Source organism: Natrix helvetica (genome assembly GCF_964273705.1).
Source record: "Natrix helvetica genome assembly, chromosome: 5".
NCBI classification, from domain to species: Eukaryota; Metazoa; Chordata; class Lepidosauria; order Squamata; family Natricidae; genus Natrix; species Natrix helvetica.
The window spans coordinates 5,977,773-5,995,343 of NC_138551.1; the positions used below are offsets into that span (position 1 = coordinate 5,977,773).

A 17,571-nucleotide genomic window follows, 5' to 3' on the forward strand; every position below is an offset into this window, starting at 1 on the left:
CGTGATACATCACATGACGACATGACACTGCAAGTTTGACACCCCTGATCTAAGAGAGCATTGACACAGCTTAATTTCCTCATTAGCCCCTTCTCATTAGTCTGTTGCCAGTGAATGGTAGCAAATGTGTAGAACCTATGTTTTTATTGCCAAGCGTGGGTACAAAAATGAAAACACACAAGGTGTGTTGGGAGGCAGCTGTCAACCTCTAGAAAGTCAACCTTGGAAGAGAATCATGTGCAAAGGAGTTTGCGAGAGCCCCTTTCTGGTTGCTCCTATTGTGAGGAATTGATGCGCGGAAGAGCACAAATCTTGTAAGGCAGGCAATGCACCCCCAATCCTATGATGGATTTTTGACTGAGTTTTTTCTCGCCTTCTGGTGGCTGGAACCGAAATTCCCTCAGCAGACTGGTGAACACAATGAAAATCTCAATCTTTGCAAGGAGTTCCCCCAGACAGACCCGAGCTCCTGTAGAAAAAATAAAAGTAGGAAACCGTTACATGGGGCTCCCCTTGAGATGCACCCGAAGACTGCAGCTGGTCCAGAATGCGGCCGCGCGGGCTATCATGGGGAGTACTAGATACTCCCACATAACACCTCTCCTGCGCGAGCTGCACTGGCTACCTGTGGTTTTTCGGGTGCGTTTCAAGGTGTTGATTACCATCTTTAAAGCGCTCCATGGCACAGGACCTAGTTACCTGCGGGATCGCGTCCTACCCCATACATCCCAGTGACCAATTCGCTCTCACAGGGAGGGACTCCTCCGGGTGCCGTCCACCAAGCAATGCCAACGGGCGGCACCCAGGAGTAGGGCCTTCTCTGTGATGGGCCCAACCCTCTGGAATGACCTCCCCCCCGATATTAGAACCACTACTGACCTCCGCTCCTTCCGTAAGAAACTCAAGACCCACCTGTTCCAATTAGCTGGCCTAGCCCATTTATAGTTCTATTCTTATCCTCCTGGCAGTTATTTTTAATTATTTTTAATTTTGGGGTAGATTTTAGGGGTTGATTTTAACGTTGTTCTTAATTTTATTTTACTGTACAGTTTGTATATTGCCTCCTCTATCTATATGTATGTTTTTTACTCTGACTGTACACTGCCCCGAGTCCCTTTGGGGAGAGGGAACGGTTTATAAATCTAAAATAAGTTAAAGTTAAAGTTAGTAACCCAATCTTTGCTACAAACATGAGCTCCTGAATAGAAAATACAGGAAAGATGGAAATCAGTAATAATGTGTTCCTTCTATTCATTTAACAAGGGGAAAATGCATTTTTTCCCCTTTCCTTTTTAAACCCAGTCCCAGCTCTAACTAAATATTACCTGCTCCGAAAGGAAGAAATGCATCGTTCGGCACAAAATTTCCTTCCTTGTCCAAAAAATGATTGGGGTTGAACTCCTCGGGGGTCTCCCAATGTTCGGGATCAAAAAGAACAGAACGCAGGTCTGGGGTGAGAATGGCTCCCTGTTAAAAAAAGAAAGAAAATGACATGTGGTTTCTCCCCCATTTTTCATTCTGAATCAGATAACGTTCCTCCTGATGAGATGGTAGACAACTTGAACGTTGTCAACTCACAGTTCCTACCTGAAGAACAAGTGGTACCTGTGGCCAATCGCACACATTCCTAGATGGGGAAGCCTTGCTGATGGCCATTCACGCTTCCCTTTGTCACACCCCATTTGGATTTCGCAATACATCCTGTGTGGTTGCACACATCCTGTGTGTGCCTGAATATTTCTAAGTGGCAGTTGTTCCAGAATACAGTGGCACAGACAATTTTAGGTGCATCATAACATGCCCATGTTATAACATTCCTCCATGAGTTGTTCTGGCTACCTATAAGCATCTGGGTGCAATTCAAGATTTTTTGGACACACAGCACAAGTTATATCTGTTAGGTCAACTATATCTGCTGGATGCTGGGTGCCTTTGGTGAAACATTGTCATCCAAGAGGAACCAGAATACATGCCTCCTCTGTTGGGGGGGCCTTGTAATAGCTTTATGTCCAGGATTCAGATGCTCCTGAGGCCATTTTCCCTTAAAAAGATCTTAAAGTCCTGTGGCATTAAGGCAGGAATATTAAATAAGGCTGACCTGCGAAGTTTGAGTAAGAAATGTAAATTTGTCATAGCTTTGGTGCCATAAATCTGTTGTTCTATTGCCATTAAAGTTATAGTTCTCTTTAATGTTTGTTGTTTTTAATTCATTATTCTTTTTTTTTTTTGCATTTTTAACATACTGTTAACTACTCACAATTGTGGGAACAAGAATACTAAATATGCAGTTTGCATATATAAATAAATAAAGAAGGTATTTCGAAATATACCCCCAAGTAGCCTGAGGAGCTTTTGCAGAGAGTGCTATCCTTCCATCCCCATCCCATCTGCTCAGAATCCTATTGTGAGGCCTGCAGCCATCTTTTCTTTTGGATCTTTGGCCTGAAACACTTTCTATTATTCCACCATACATTTTCTATTGGGGGAAAATGGGAGGGGGGATTGTATGGAGTTAGATGGTATGTAGCCATAACAAAATTCTTTCTAGAAACCCAAGGTCATCCTTTGGCTTTGCACCTCTACACCTGACCGGAACTGGATGGGTGGAAGCTGCCAACATGGCAGTGGATAATTGGACCATGTGATGGACTTGTGGGTATGGGGGGCAAGATCTTCAACTTTCAACTAGGTGGAAAAACCAGGAAGCCTTCAGATTCAGGTTGTCCCAGATGTGCCAAGAATAAATTGGAATTTTGAGCAATGCTTTGCCTTGGACTCTGGTTTACTTTTGGATGTTATTTGGAACCCTGACATTAACCTGAATCTGACACCTATCCTTCCCCCCCTCCACACAACTGTCAGTATCTATCCTCCATCCCGCCCCCCCCCCCCCCATCACAACTGATATAATTTCGTGGATGAGAGACAAAATGTTTTGCTTTTTCTTCCTCTAGGAAAAAAAACCAGTCCAGTTACCTTTGGAAAAAAACACTTTTGAGTTAAAGTTGCCAAGTTTCAAAACCTGTCAGAGCTGCCATCATACGCTTGAGTTTCGCATTTGTTACCTGTCAGTCTGCCATGAACTATGGGGAAGAGGGACCAGACTGTGGGGCTGATGGGGGGGAAAGCTACCGACTCATTGTACTTATCGTCCTAGACAATTTATGGACAGTCAAGTTACACAGGTATGAGATTGAACAAAAGTCACTAATATCTACTGCTAACATTTCAGGTCTTCTCAGCAATTCTCAAACCTCTGTATCCATATTTTGGATAATAAGTTTTATAATATAGTACGTTTTCTGACTATATGCGCTGTGGCACTGTGGTTAGAATGCAATACTGCAGGCTACTTCTGCTGACTGCCAGCAGTTTGGCAGTTCAATCCTGACCAGTTCAAGGTTCACTCAGCCTTCCAACCTTCTGAGGTTGATAAAATGAGGAAACAGATTGTTGCAGGCAATAAGTCTAAGTGCTATTGCCACATATTAAATACAATACAATGCAATACAATGGCAGAGTTGGAAGGGACCTTGGAGGTCTTCTAGTCCAACCCACTGCCTAGGCAGGAAACCCTATACCGTTTCAGACAAATGGCTATCCAACATCTTCTTAAAGACTTCCAGTGTTGGGGCATTCACAACTTCTTGATGCAAGCTGTTCCACTGATTAATTGTTCTCACTGTCAGGAAATTTCTCCTCAGTTCTAAGTTGCTTCTCTCCTTGATTAGTTTCCACCCATTGCTTCTTGTTCTGCCCTCAGGTGCCTTGGAGAATAGTTTGACTCCCTCTTCTTTGTGGCAACCCCTGAGATATTGGAAGATTGCTATCATGTCTCCCCTAGTCCTTCTTTCTATTAAACTAAACATCCCCAGTTCCTGCAACCATTCTTCATATGTTTAGCCTCCAGTCCCTTAATCATTTTTGTTGTTCTTCTCTGCACTCTTTCTAGAGTCTCCACATCTTTTCTACATCGTGGTGACCAAAACTGAATGCAGTATTCCAAGTGTGGCCTTACCAAGGCATTATAAAGTGGTATTAACACTTCACGTGATCTTGATTGTTTATGCGGCCTAGAACTGTGTTGGCTTTTTTGGCAGCTGCTGCCCACGGCTGGCTCATACTTAAATGGTTGTCCACTAGGACTCCAAGATCCCTTTCACAGTTACTACTATTGAGGAAGGTACCACCTATACTGTACCTGTGCATAACAGACCAATTTGTTATGGTATATATATTACATTGGAATCAGGCCTTGGTAATAGAGTTTTGAGACTTGGTAATAAAGTTCCTAGGGAAATATATAACAAATAGAGGTTTGTTTATTGTCCAGAATCCCTTACGTTTTGGGGGAAAAATGTGCCAAATTTGTAGTGGGGGACAGCTGGTTCTTTCAGCCAAAAATCACCCCGATGAGCCCAGAAGGAATCTCCTGACTGCTGAGGGCCAATAGAAAAAGAAGGGGAGCGATTCTGTCAGGTTTTGGCAGGAAGAATTTTGGTTGTCTTTGTGAGGGAGTTGGCAGTAATTCTGTTAACTCAGGCAAGGTTGAAAATTATTTGGTTCGAATTGCTTTGGGATTTTATTTTTTATTTGGTACTTAAACTGTGTGTTGCGTGTGGAAACATATTTTCTTGGGCTACCTTTAATAAAGTTGATTTTTGTTTAAACCCTGGAATTCGCTGGCAGCCTTCTAGTGCCTGGGCCATTTTGAGCAACCGACTCTTCACAATTTCTCTTTAGTTCCACAGAAATAGAGAAAACCGAGGGCAGAAAAAGATCTAGTGGCCCTTTGAGATTTTTTTGTTTGTTTGTTTATTATTTTAATTTTATTTTTAAATAATGATTTTATTTTATTATTTATTCTTTTTATGTTCATTCTTTTTATTGGTTATTTTTATCAGATTTATTTTTATTTTTTTTAATTTTGGTTTGTCACGCATGTATGAGAAAACAAGTATAAGTATGAATATAACATATAAGCATATAAATATAAGCAGGTATATACATAAGAAATGAATACCAATAAATGGGAACAGTAGGACAGGGATGGTGTGCTTATGCATGCCCCCTTACAGACCTCTTAGGAATGGGGTGAGGTCCATGGTAGACAGTTTAAGGTTAAAGTTTTGGGGATTGGTTAAAGTTTTGGGGGTGATGATGGGCAAGGGTTTATCTCAAGCACATTTAAACGTTCATGCTTCCTTCTTTATTTACTTAACTCCAGGACAGGTTGACAATGTCCCCAGAGGGTTAGTGGGGAAGGAAAAAACTGGTTTATAACAAAAAGGAGGTAGTAGATAAGGGGGCTATTTACCAGCAATTCTTCATCCTCAGATGCGAGTTACCTCAGAACCAAAATACCTCAGACGGGTGGGTTGATTGGACCCTGATGGTCCCTTCCTTATTGCACATGTAAATGTATTTGATTGGCTATTGTTAACTATATAACTCAGGTTAACCATCATACTAATAGATGGTTGAAAATACCCAAGCATTTTATTTCAAAACCGATTTTCTTCTTTTTATAAATTTGCCAGGTAGCCTATGGTCCTTCTCATGAAATGAGAGAGAGAGAGAGAGAAAATTCCTACATGAAGATGCGGCCCTCCAGAAATTCAGTAAGGTAAAAATTATTTACCTTGGGAATGAGAAAATTACCCAGATAGACATCCTTCACACATTGTCTTGGTAAGCCAAATAATAAGATATATTTGTTTCGCATGATCTCATGAATCACAGCATTGGTGTAAGGCATTTTCTTTCGGTCTTGATAACAGATTGAGAGAGATGAGCCCAAAGCTTCTTTTATTTCTTTGTGGACTTTATCTGAGGAAAGGAGAAAGAAAGGGAGCTTTATTGAATGCCTTGCAATTGGTCTTGGAAAACAAATGAGACAAATCTTGGGAATGTTTCCATCTGAAAGAAAATCATATGATTGCTGTGTGAAAAAACACAAATTGCAAATAATTTGTATGAAAAGGGCAGTGAAAGAAATAAAAATAAATGCTACTTTTTTTTAGTGTTCTTTCCTTCGATGGAAAGGAAATCACAAATGTTGCAAGAATGTTGAAAATGTACCGGTACGTTTGTATCAGATACGTCAATGTGAAAATAATTATAACAAAATTAAGATAGCAGGATTTGACGGGAAAAATGAAATAAGCTAGTTACAGATAAAGGCAAAAAACCTGGAGCGAGTAAATTAATTTTGTGATATTAGCAGAACGTTTATAATTTGCATGAAAATTACAGTGAAACGAATACAAATAAATGCTATGTTTTAGTGTTCTTTCCTTTGATGGAAAGGAAATCACAAATATTGCGTTGAACATGTAAGTTTGTATCAGATACATCAATGTGAAAATAATAATAACACAATTAAGATAGGATTTGACAGCAAAAATGAAATAAGCAATTGCTAGTTATAGATAAAGACAAAAACCCTGGAATAAGTAAATTAATTTTGTGATGTTAGCGGAATGTTTACTATTTATTTATGTACGTATTTATGTAAACATTGTATATGGCTTTCCCTCTCAAAAAATTACATAAAATAAATTGTAGGCAAAATAACAACAGATGAAATCAACTAACCAAAAAGAAATGAATTGATTGATTGTTTATGTGCCATCAAGCTGATAGTGACTGCTAATGATCACATGCACAAATTTTATTCATGGTGATCTGTCCCATTAGGTCTTCCAATGGTACACCCATCACCACCATAACTGAATCTATCCATCTTACTGCTAGTCTTCCTCTTCTCTTTCCTTCCACCTTTCTCAGCATTAGACCATCTCCAAAGAGCTAGATCTTTGCATATTGTGTGTAACAATTAAACCCTGGTCATTTGGGCCTTGAATAAGAATGCTGGTTTGAATTGTTCAATCAGCTATTTGTTTGTTTTCTTGGCATGGTATATTCAAGAGTCTTCTCCAACACCAAAGTTCAAAAGCAGCAATATTGTTGTGTGATCAGCATACTTCAGGTTATTGATAAGTATTTCTTCCTCCAATTTTAAAACCGTGTCCCACATCTTCCAACCTGAGTTCCCTTAATATATATACTGCATAGAGGCTGAAATAAAGATTGTATAGACTTGCATTCATTCATTCATTCATTCATTCATTCATTCATTCATTCATTCATTCATTCATTCATTCATTCATTCGTCAGCCTGGAGAGCATTATCTTCCGTCCATGCTAGGTTTTGCTGACCTGTAATACTGTAGGTTGTGCATATGGACAATGAAATGTTCTGGGATTCTGATTTTTCTAAGCACACTCTGGCTCCCCTTCCCACCCCCAATGATCCATTATGCTTCAACAATAGTGTCTTGTGTTCCTAAGCTTTTTCTTTTTTTAAATAATAATTTCAATTAAGATTTACAGTTACAAAAATAAAAAAATGATACAAACTAAGAAAAATATTTTAAAAAATTTAAAAGTTTTTTTTTAAAGAACGAAAGGGCTGCCTGCCAGGCCTGCTCAAATGTTTCTGCAGCCTGCTGAAGTATTTCAGCTACCCACCATGGACAGAGGGGAGATGCTTCAGCAGGCTGCAAGATCGAAGCTGAAATTGTTTGGCAGGTGGCACTTTCACTTCATCCCCTCAATGAACCAGGAGATAACAACTACAACTGATAGTGCCAGGATTGTGGCCATTGAACAATACAGTGATATGGGCATCTTGCTTAATACTGCTTTGCACGATGGCTGAGATTTCAATCCCATTTGTGGTTATAAGCTGTATTAGAAAGCAACTTAGTATAACAATATTGAAGTATTCTAATCTATAACAATAACCTCATTTTACTGTCAGCAATGCAGTAATTTATCTCACCTTGGACATCTAGATGATTCGCCATTACCAGCAATGCCCATTTAAGAGAAGATGAAGTTGTGTCTGTCCCAGCAATAAAGAGGTCAAAAATGTAATGAATCAAATTGTCTTCATCATAGGTCGAACTGGGATGATCCTTGCTCTGTGTTTAACATGGTGAAACGGCATTTAAAAACATGTTTACTTTATTGCTCATACTTTCCAAATTTTACTTCTCTAAAATGATTAAGACTGAATCTCTTAAATCTAGTGCCCGTGAATGATGATACTCTAGTTTACTTTTGGATATCAAATATGCATATTCGTTGTCAGGGTTCGTTGCAGAAATCACATCCAGAAAGCACACAACTGATTCAGCAGGATTCATTAACTTCTTTACATACATGAATAAATGTACAATACCAACAGCAGATTCTTCCAATGTGGTAGAGAGGAGAGATTGGTTTCCAGTTCCAATCCAGAGAGCAGACTAGATTAGTTCTCTTGCACAGACTCAGAGCTACATAGATAAGCCAAGCCCAAGCTCTGAGCCATCTGGCATGGCTCTCAGTCACCAAATACTTCCCATTGGCTGACCCAGTTGCCATGCCTACACATTGGCTGACCTTGTTACCATGTCCTATTCCAGCCAGTCCCCAATGGCTGACCTGTTGCTATGTCCTATTCCAGTTCATGAATATTCTGACATTAGTTCTTCTCCTTTTGCTTGCTTCTTGTTGTTTAACCAGTTAGCAAGCCAGAAAGGGCAAGTCTTCCTATTGCATAACTGCTAACAAGATTCCAGGGCCTTGGAGAAGGAACTTGGTGAAAGGGTTAATTGTAAACAAGGCAGTGGGAAATATGGAAACATGAACTGTAGATGGATCTACAAATGACACCCTCAGTCATGCATAGGAAGGGTGATTTGTGGAATCAGCAGCTGAAGTGGGGAGAGGAGTTAAGAAACTGGGTAGCCTGAAATCCGTGAATGGGAGGAAGTGATGGAAAACTGAGCCCCCTCCCCAAACTCTGAAGTGCTTATCTGATGGTTCTTTAGCAAGTGCAATTATTCCGGTGAGATTCTTTTAAATAGATGAATAGCAATAAACATATTGCTCTGATCAATTATCAGTGTCATTCTGGTTTTTTGCACTGGGGCAATGATTTCCCCATCAATCAATATTCCCATATAATGTGAATACTTACTTTTTCCATTTGAAACAAATAGAAATCAATAAAATCCTGTGGCTCATGCAGATTCTGATTCTCCTTATGGTGTTTAAGCTGCTTCCTCGCAAATGAAATAATTCTCTCACATGCAGATTTGACAGTTTGGTGAGGACCTGGTAGATATTTCATGATATGTGGGAAAACTTCATAGAGCTATAGGAAAGGCAAAGCAAATCTAGTTTGTTGTTGTTGTTAGTTGCAACTCAGGGAGCTGTTTCAAATGGATAGTGAGCCAACTTCTAAGGATTAGCATAGGGGTGAAATTCATTTTTTTTACTACTGGTTCTGTGGGCATGGCTTGGTGGGTGTGGCAGGGGAAGGATACTGCAAAATCTTCATTCCCACCCCACTCCAGGGGAAGGATACTGCAAAATCTCCATTCCCACCCCACTCTGGGGCCAATCAGAGGTGGCATTTGCCGGTTCTCCGAACTACTCAAAATTTCCAGTACCGGTTCTCCAGAATCTGTCAGAACCTGCTGAATTTCACCTCTGGATAAGCACTTCAACCATATTTCTGTGAATCTAACTACACGAAATTTTGCCTTTTGTTAAATCTAGTCCATCCACAAGAAAAATCTATTGTCTTTCTTAACAATAGATTCTCACTGTCATCAGTTATGTAAATGTATGTATGTATGTATGTATGTATGTATGTATGTGTGTTACAACCCCTGGTATGGCCAAATATGGGAGGGAGCTCACTATTCCCCCTTTCTGTCCTTCGGTTCACTACAGAATACCATCCAGACAGAAAACCATATTTTTATTTTTAATGTTGCCTTTGCTATGTTTGTGTTGTATTTGTGCTGATAAATAAATAAATAAATAAATAAATAAACAAACAAACAAACAAACAAACAAACAAACTGTATATGTGTATATACACAGAATTTCTACACCTGCCTCTCCATGTATGCTGAAATTACACAACTCAAAATTTCAGTTTATGACCCTAACACATTTGGATGGCATCTCCCTAGAGAAAACATTGCCAATAGTTTCTTCTGTCAACAATCCTCATTGGTGATACATTCTTTCTTATTTTCTCCTTTACTTCAAAACATCCAAATTTTAGCTTAAAGATTAACTAAATGGATAATATTCAACATTTATATTGCATTGAAATTCAAAATGAATGAGAAAATGTGATTTTAAAAATGTGAATTTCTGTTAATATGGTACGTTCTGAATTCACTGATTAAGCGGGGAAAAGAAAAGTCAGAACATCAGCAAAATATTAATACTCACACCATGACACACGGTGCCTCCAAATTTTAAGGAAACCCTGACTGCTTCTATCAACTCTGAGAAGTCTTTGTCATCAGCAGAAAACCTATATCCAAAAGCTGCAGCACAGATAATGTTGCAGAATGAATTTATGATGGGCACTGCTGGATCAAACGCCTGACCTGAAAATGAAAGGATCTCTATTAATTTTCACATTAATCCTGTAAATACCCAAAATGGGATGCTCTGATTGAGCTTGCTTGAAATAAACAAAAGAACTTGGAATGATTATTTACTGTCTATTATATAGCCTGACTGTATAATAGGCAATAATTATTATATAGCCTAACTGTTGAGAATGCAACTTTAATACATTGGGGTATAACTAGCAAATTTGGAAAAATAACTGAATAATATCTCCATCAGAAATTCCTTGGCTGCCAGTAACTTTTTGGGGGGAATATTCAGGACTGCCTCTTCTGTTTTGGTTTATCTATTATGTGCTTGAAGAAGAAGGAGTGATATATCTTAAAAACAGAATGAGATTTATTTATTTTTTGGTCACATTGATGGTAAGCTGCTTGCGAACTGTATGCGTTTGGTCATGAGAGAATCTTAAAAATAAAATATTTGAAGCATCTATAAAATACAGTGCTAGATGAAGAAGCATATTTTTTTCTGGACAAAAGGACATTTGAAATAAGAAAATGTGTTCTGGACCACACAATTAACCATTACATCACAAAACTGTCAGTTTTAAAATGTTGGAATCATCTAACACATTTTCTGTGTTTGTATACACTCTAATGGCAGAAAGTGAAGAGGAACTGAAGAGCGTCTTGATGCAGGTGAAGGAGGAGAGTGCAAAAGGCTTGAAACTCAACATTAAGAAAACTAAGATCATGGCATCTGGCCCTCTCAATTCCTGGCAAATAGATGGGGAAGAAATGGAGGTAGTGACAGATTTTATTTTCCTGGGCTCCAGGATCACCGCAGATGGGGACTGCTGCCAAGAAATTAAAAGACACTTGCTCCTGGGGAGGAAAGCTATGGCAAATCTAGACAGCATACTAAAAAGCAGAGATATCACCTTGCGAAGAAAAGTGTGCATAGTCAAGGCTACAGTTTTCCCAGTTGAAATGTATGGCTGTGAATGTTAGACCATAAGGAAGGCTGAGTGCCAAAGAATGGAGGCCTTTGAACTCTGGTGCTGGAGTCCTGCGAGTCCCTTGGACTGCAAGGCGATCCAACCGGTCAGTCCTAGAGGAGATCAACCCCTGACTGCTCTTTAGAAGGCCAGAAGGTCCTGAAGAGGAAACTCAAATCCTTTGGCCACCTAATGAGAAGGAAGGACTCCCTGGAGAAAAGCCTCATGCTGGGAATGATGGAGGGCAAAAGAAGAAGAAGCGGACAACAGAGAATGAGGCGGCTGGGGGGGAGGAGCCAACGTCATGACGATACGAACTTGCGGTCTCGATGCTCCAAGACTGCAGCCGATACTTTTGCCGCTCGGTGGTCCAATCGGACCTAAACTGTCCTGCAGAGATGTGAACAGGAAAAATATGTCTTGCTGATCTCAGGGACATTGCAAAGTCCCTGATCGATCCAAGAGAAGTTCTTCAAGCCGGCGACAAAAAGTCCAGCCACTAGGCTGATGAAGTCGGGGCGGCTCCGAAACGGAAGGATACGGAAAGAGAAAGTGTTTCCAACTGGTGAGGAATTTTTACTGTTTTAAAAGAGACTGCCTATAAAAAACTCAAAGTTAATTTATATTTGAGAACAGAAGAAATAAGTAGCAGAATTGAGCTTTGAATAGTTTTGGACAGTGGGTTATCTTACTTTTTAAATGTTATTTTCATGGATGGAATTTATGTAAGCCTTTTAAAACGAATGAATTAAGTTTTCTTCTTCTTTTTTCATTATTATTTTTTGCAATCTATGGACTAAAATTCTCCTTCTTCATTACTGCATGTGTTTTTCCCCTTTTCCTCTCAATTTCATTCAAGAATTTGACTTTTTTTATACTTGGAATAAGAAAAGCATACAGATGTTCTTTTGAAGTATATCTTTAAACAGAGAAAAGTGAAAATAAGACCTTATTGTGAATTTATGCTTAATCTTGTAAAAACCTTCCAAGCCAGAGCAGCAGTGTTTGTCAGCTGGAGATAATGGCACAATCTCAACAGCAAAAAGAAACTTTAAGTTTGCAAAAGATATCATTAGAAATTCAGAAATTATCAAACACATTTGAGAGGATGGAGAAGAAGTTGGAAAATCTAGAGCATCTAACAGTAAAATATGATGAAGAAGTTGGAGATGTTTATCAAGTGGAAAAAGTGGAGGTTAGAGTCCTAAAAACCGAAGAGAAAAATGACTACAAAGAAATTAAATCCGCTGATATCTATAGTGATTGGTTTGTGTCTGGAAATGGAAAGAGTGCAATAAGGAAAGAGGAATTAAATGGAGGGGAACTCTACCCCAGATGGCAAGATACAGAAGAAGAAAAAATAAAAGAATTTATGGATTTAAAGAGAGAAATTTTGTTAACATCATTGAAAACACCACTGAAAATTAACAATAAGCTGATTAAGGAAACAGAAGAAGGGCATCGAAATTACATGAGAGACTTAATAAGCAATGAGTTGCAAAGAGGAGTCCATACAAATTTGATTAAGGAGATGATTAGAGGACTGATACCACAAATGGAGAAGACATGAGATTGTTTTGCTACTGGAAAGATACAGGTTGATAGATGAAAGGGTATAATCTAAAACCAGTTAAACTTAGTGAAATTTAGTGACAATAAATATAGTTAAATAAATAATTGATAATGATAATAATGTATACATATGTATTGCTATAATAAGTAATAATTGGATATGAATATTGAATGGTACCTATGAAAGGAGGATTAGAATTTTTTTTGGTTATATGTAAAGGTTAATAAAAAAGAACTAAGTTAAATTTAGTTAAGTTTTGTTTATTAGGAGGAAAATGTTATGATAAAGGACACAGTCAAATAAAGGAGGGATAATGATAACAACGTATATATATATATATATATATATATATATATATATATATATATATATATATATATATATATATATATATATATATATATATATATATGCATGGATACAACATAAGGAAAGTGGATGCAAATTGTAAACAGTGATTTGGAAAGGAGGATTAGAAATTTTTGTTACTAAATATTATGGCTGTTTAGCCAGAATAGACCATAAGGATTCAGTGTTATTGGAGGATATTAGAAATAGCAAATGAAATGCCAGTATGTGGTTATGTTTTAAATCTTGATATATTTTATGATGGACATTTAAACAATTATAGTCAAATGAAAATGGAGGTATGATGATGGTAATATGTATAAATTATATTTGAGTTAAAATACTTGAGTTCATATGAATTATGCTTGATGACTGTGGAAGAGATACACGAAAGTCTTTTGTAACCAACTGATACACTTTCTACAATATGTAAAGAAAGAGGATTCTTTGTGTTGTGTCTGTTTTGAAAATTAAAAATAAAAAAATATATATATTTTTTTAATAAAGAGAATGAGGTGGCTGGATGGAGTCACCGAAGCAGTCGGCATGAGCTTAAATGGGCTCCAGAGGATGGCAGAGGACAGGAAGGCCTGGAGGAAGGTTGTCCATGGGGTCACGATGTATTGGACACGACTTCACAACTAACAACAAATACACACATAAATTTAAATATTATGGAGAGATTAGCATAACACTTATAAATTTGACTGAATAATTTATGTTTAAGCATGTTGCATGAAACACAACGTTCATTGTATGCAGTGGTATCTGCTTTTTCCTTTTCTTTCAGAGGAGAAACCTTTGACAATTACTATTACATTTTTGCAGGTTCTTGCAACCAAAAGTTTCAAAAATCTTGCAGGGTTAAATAAATATCACAGTATGCTGCAATTTCTTTAAAATCTTATGTCATATGTTTCTCTCTCTCTCTCTCTCCTCCTCCCCCCTCCCTCCCCCCTAGTCCTTTGACAAGCCTCCTTATATCTTTTGAAGCCAATAATTTCCACAAATTTTACAAGATTTCATGGCTTTATTAGTTGTCAAAATATTACATTAAATCTCAGAAGAACTATTTCTTTCCTCAAAAATACCAGTCTATAAAACAGGAAAGTTGGAAGGCTTAGTGACACAATAGAAAGTGCTGAGCATAGGCATAAGTGAACAGTGACAGAACATTGGAACATTTTTGCAGACGAGATTCAAACCACCATCATCTGAAATGATCACTTACTCTTTGTACTTGTAAAGAATTCTACCAGCTGCTGGGCTTCCTCTTGGATTTGAGTTTCCAAACCCCTTTTCCCTAGTCCCAGCTTCCTCATGGTAACAACACCAAAGCGTCTTTGCTGCATCCAGACATGACCGTTTGAGAAGGCAATACCTGAAGCCATCAAAGAACAATCAGAAATCATTGCTCACTAAAACTAATAGGAAGGTATTAGGGTTGAAATCAAACTTATACTTTAAATCAAACCCTCTTTGTTGGCCATATTGGTTTTGAGTGGTACTATATAACAAGGACATGGTGGCTCAGCGGCTAACATGCGGAGCTTGTTGATCAGAAAGGTCGGCAGTTCAGTGGTTGAAATACCTAGCACTGCGTAATGGAGTGAGCTCCCGTTACTTGTCCCAGCTTCTGCCAACCTAGCAGTTTGAAAACATGTAAAAATGCAAGTAGAAAAAATAGGAACCACCTTTGGTGGGAAGGTAACAGCGTTCCATGCACCTTTGGCGTTTAGTCATGCCGGCCACATGATCACGGAGACGTCTTCGGACAACGCAGGCTCTTCGGCTTTGAAACGAAGATGAGCACCGCCCCCTAAAGTCGGGAATGACTAGCACATATGTGCGAGGGGAACCTTTACCTTTACCTATATAACAAGGGAGAACACAGTAATATTTGACCATGGCTTACCTCTGTTTTTGGTAATAACTGAAAGAAAAGGTGTGGGTGGACGATCAACAAAGGCTTGTGAATTGTCAATCAATCCTTCTTTCACAGCTTTGTATCCTGAGAGGATCACAGCATGTTGATTTCCTATCCACAGAGAATAAATGTTTCCATATTGCTTTGCGAGCTGCAGTTTGGAAAAAAGAGAAATGTTCCTTTTAAGTTTCAACTTAAAAGAAACCCCCCACTCCAGCTTCTTGCCTTGTGACTATTCTTCCTTTCCTTCTCTTACATCAAAGCTTGGGAAACTTCAGTCCATGGCCAAGTGTGACTCCCAACAATTGGTGCTGGATTTTGGTGCTGGATTTTGAAACAAGCTAGAGAGACTACAACTTAAGAATTTAGAAACACACATTATGAGGGACTACTGAATACTGATTGAATTTCAAACTTTATAGAAGAGGATGGAAAAACAAAAACCAAAAATCTCTTGAGAGGTGGTGGTTTCTAGAGGTGATGATAAACTTAATACTGTTTTAAGAGAGGAAGCAAAATTCAGGAGGGAAGCATTCTGATTGGTTGGAGAAGTTGGATACACCAGCTATTTGATGCACAGACCATTGTTTCAAGCAAAAAGGGTCCTAAACTGTCTATTACTGTATTGTGCTTAGCTGCACACAATACAATCAATGAATTGGAAGAGATTTGGAGGCTTTGTCATCCAACTCTAGTGATGATTTTGTGGAAATTATTTGCAGCTGAGAAGAAACACAACCTTGGCATGAGCTACTTCACTAGACACAGCATGTAAGAAGAACTTCAAGGATAAGGTCTTGAAAAGCCATAACAATAAAATATCCCTCTAGTACAGTATATGGTTTTGATATCTCAGTTACTTTGTTATCACCATGCTGGTATGAATCTTTCATGCAAAACTGTTGCACACTGCACATGTGTTATTGTGTGATATTGAGGACTTTTGGATACAACCTGCAAAGATGTCCCATTCTTTGAGACAACATGCAGCCATAAACAGCTCTTTTTTGAACAAAGAACTCTCTTGGATGAAGATTGCCTGGTATACATTTGGAAAATCAACACTGAGTGTTAAAAATACATTTTCAGCTTGACTATGAAAGGACAATCACAAACATCAGGAATATCTTTATATAGACCCTTCTCTTCACCACAACACTCCTGGAGACACATTTTTTTCTTTGTAATGTCTCTCAGACTTTTTAATTCTTTGCTTAAGTAGGTTTGCTGTGTTCTTCTCTGTTATTGTCCCACCAATGTCAGAAAAAGTGATTCAGGCAAAACTTTGGTCAATAAAGTAATGTGTGTGGCTTGAAGCTCTGTTAATATTTGTGTATATATATTTCGTTCACTTTTACTGTAGTTGTTCTCAGCTGCCTTGAGTGACACTTTTTAGCTGAAAAGTTTTGTGCATGAATCAATAATTTCTTTTAAAAAAGAACTGAAGGCTATGGATATAATATTAAGCAGAAGTCTAGAAATACACCATTCATTGTGCTGGATAATAAGATTGCCCTTCTAAACAAAAGTGTACCTATTTTCTGAGATCTTTTTTTTTTGCAGAAAATTCAAATCTAGTCTCTCTTTCTCCCTCCCTGTCTCTTTCTCTCTTTCTCACATCCATCTACCAATAAAGTGTTAGTCAGTTGGGTAATGAAATGTCTGCAAACAAACAGTAAATCTCAGACAACTACCTATATTCTCTATATTTGACTTTTTGGGAGCTTTTCAGAAAATTAGAACCAGCATAGAATATATGGATTTGACCTGGGCTGGCTATGTCTTCGTAGGGCAGGTCTGCATGTCCAAAGGACCAAATTGATTAATAGTGTATAAAGGCAGATATCTCTTTAATGGTTTTTACACTTTGACAATGTTAGCAGTGGCCTACAAAAGCTAAGTGAGCAATATATTTTAAAGTTCCGGAGATTGCAATGTCTGTTTCTTCTTTTATAACTATACCTGGAACTCATATTTTTAGGATAATTATATATATATATATATATATATATATATATATATATATATATATATATATATATATATATATATATATATATATACATACACATATACACACACACATATACACACATACACACACACACACACATATACACATACATACACACACACATATCTATCTATCTATCATCTATCTATCTATCTATCTATCTATCTATCTATCTATCTATCATCTATCTATCTATCTATCATCTATCTATCCCTGTTATCTTGTATATGTTTGGTAAAATAAATAAATGAATGAATGAATAAATAAATAAATAAATA

At 37.9% G+C, this 17,571-nt stretch overlaps 1 protein-coding gene across 1 annotated transcript; it reads right to left on the reverse strand.

Moving 5' to 3' along the window:
- Positions 1-136: 136 nt before the first annotated feature.
- LOC309393664 (cytochrome P450 2J4-like) lies at positions 137-15,619 on the reverse strand. Its single transcript, XM_081956129.1, has 9 exons — positions 15,536-15,619; positions 15,268-15,430; positions 14,584-14,733; positions 10,306-10,466; positions 9,032-9,208; positions 7,847-7,988; positions 5,642-5,829; positions 1,326-1,467; positions 137-469 (listed from the first exon to the last, which is right to left on the reverse strand). The coding sequence occupies exons 3-9, from the start codon at positions 14,702-14,704 to the stop codon at positions 276-278; spliced, it is 1,125 nt and encodes a 374-aa protein (XP_081812255.1). The 5' UTR covers positions 14,705-14,733; positions 15,268-15,430; positions 15,536-15,619; the 3' UTR covers positions 137-275.
- Positions 15,620-17,571: the final 1,952 nt, after the last annotated feature.

Coding starts and splice junctions, on each gene's coding strand:
- LOC309393664 (XM_081956129.1), bottom strand. CDS start 14,704: ATGCAGCAAAGACGCTTTGGTGTTGTTACCATGAGGAAGCTGGGACTA. Junction 7,989..9,031: donor ATTTGTTTCAAATGGAAAAA/GTAAGTATTCAC, acceptor TGTTAAACACAG/AGCAAGGATCATCCCAGTTC. Junction 5,830..7,846: donor GAATCATCTAGATGTCCAAG/GTGAGATAAATT, acceptor TCCTTTCCTCAG/ATAAAGTCCACAAAGAAATA.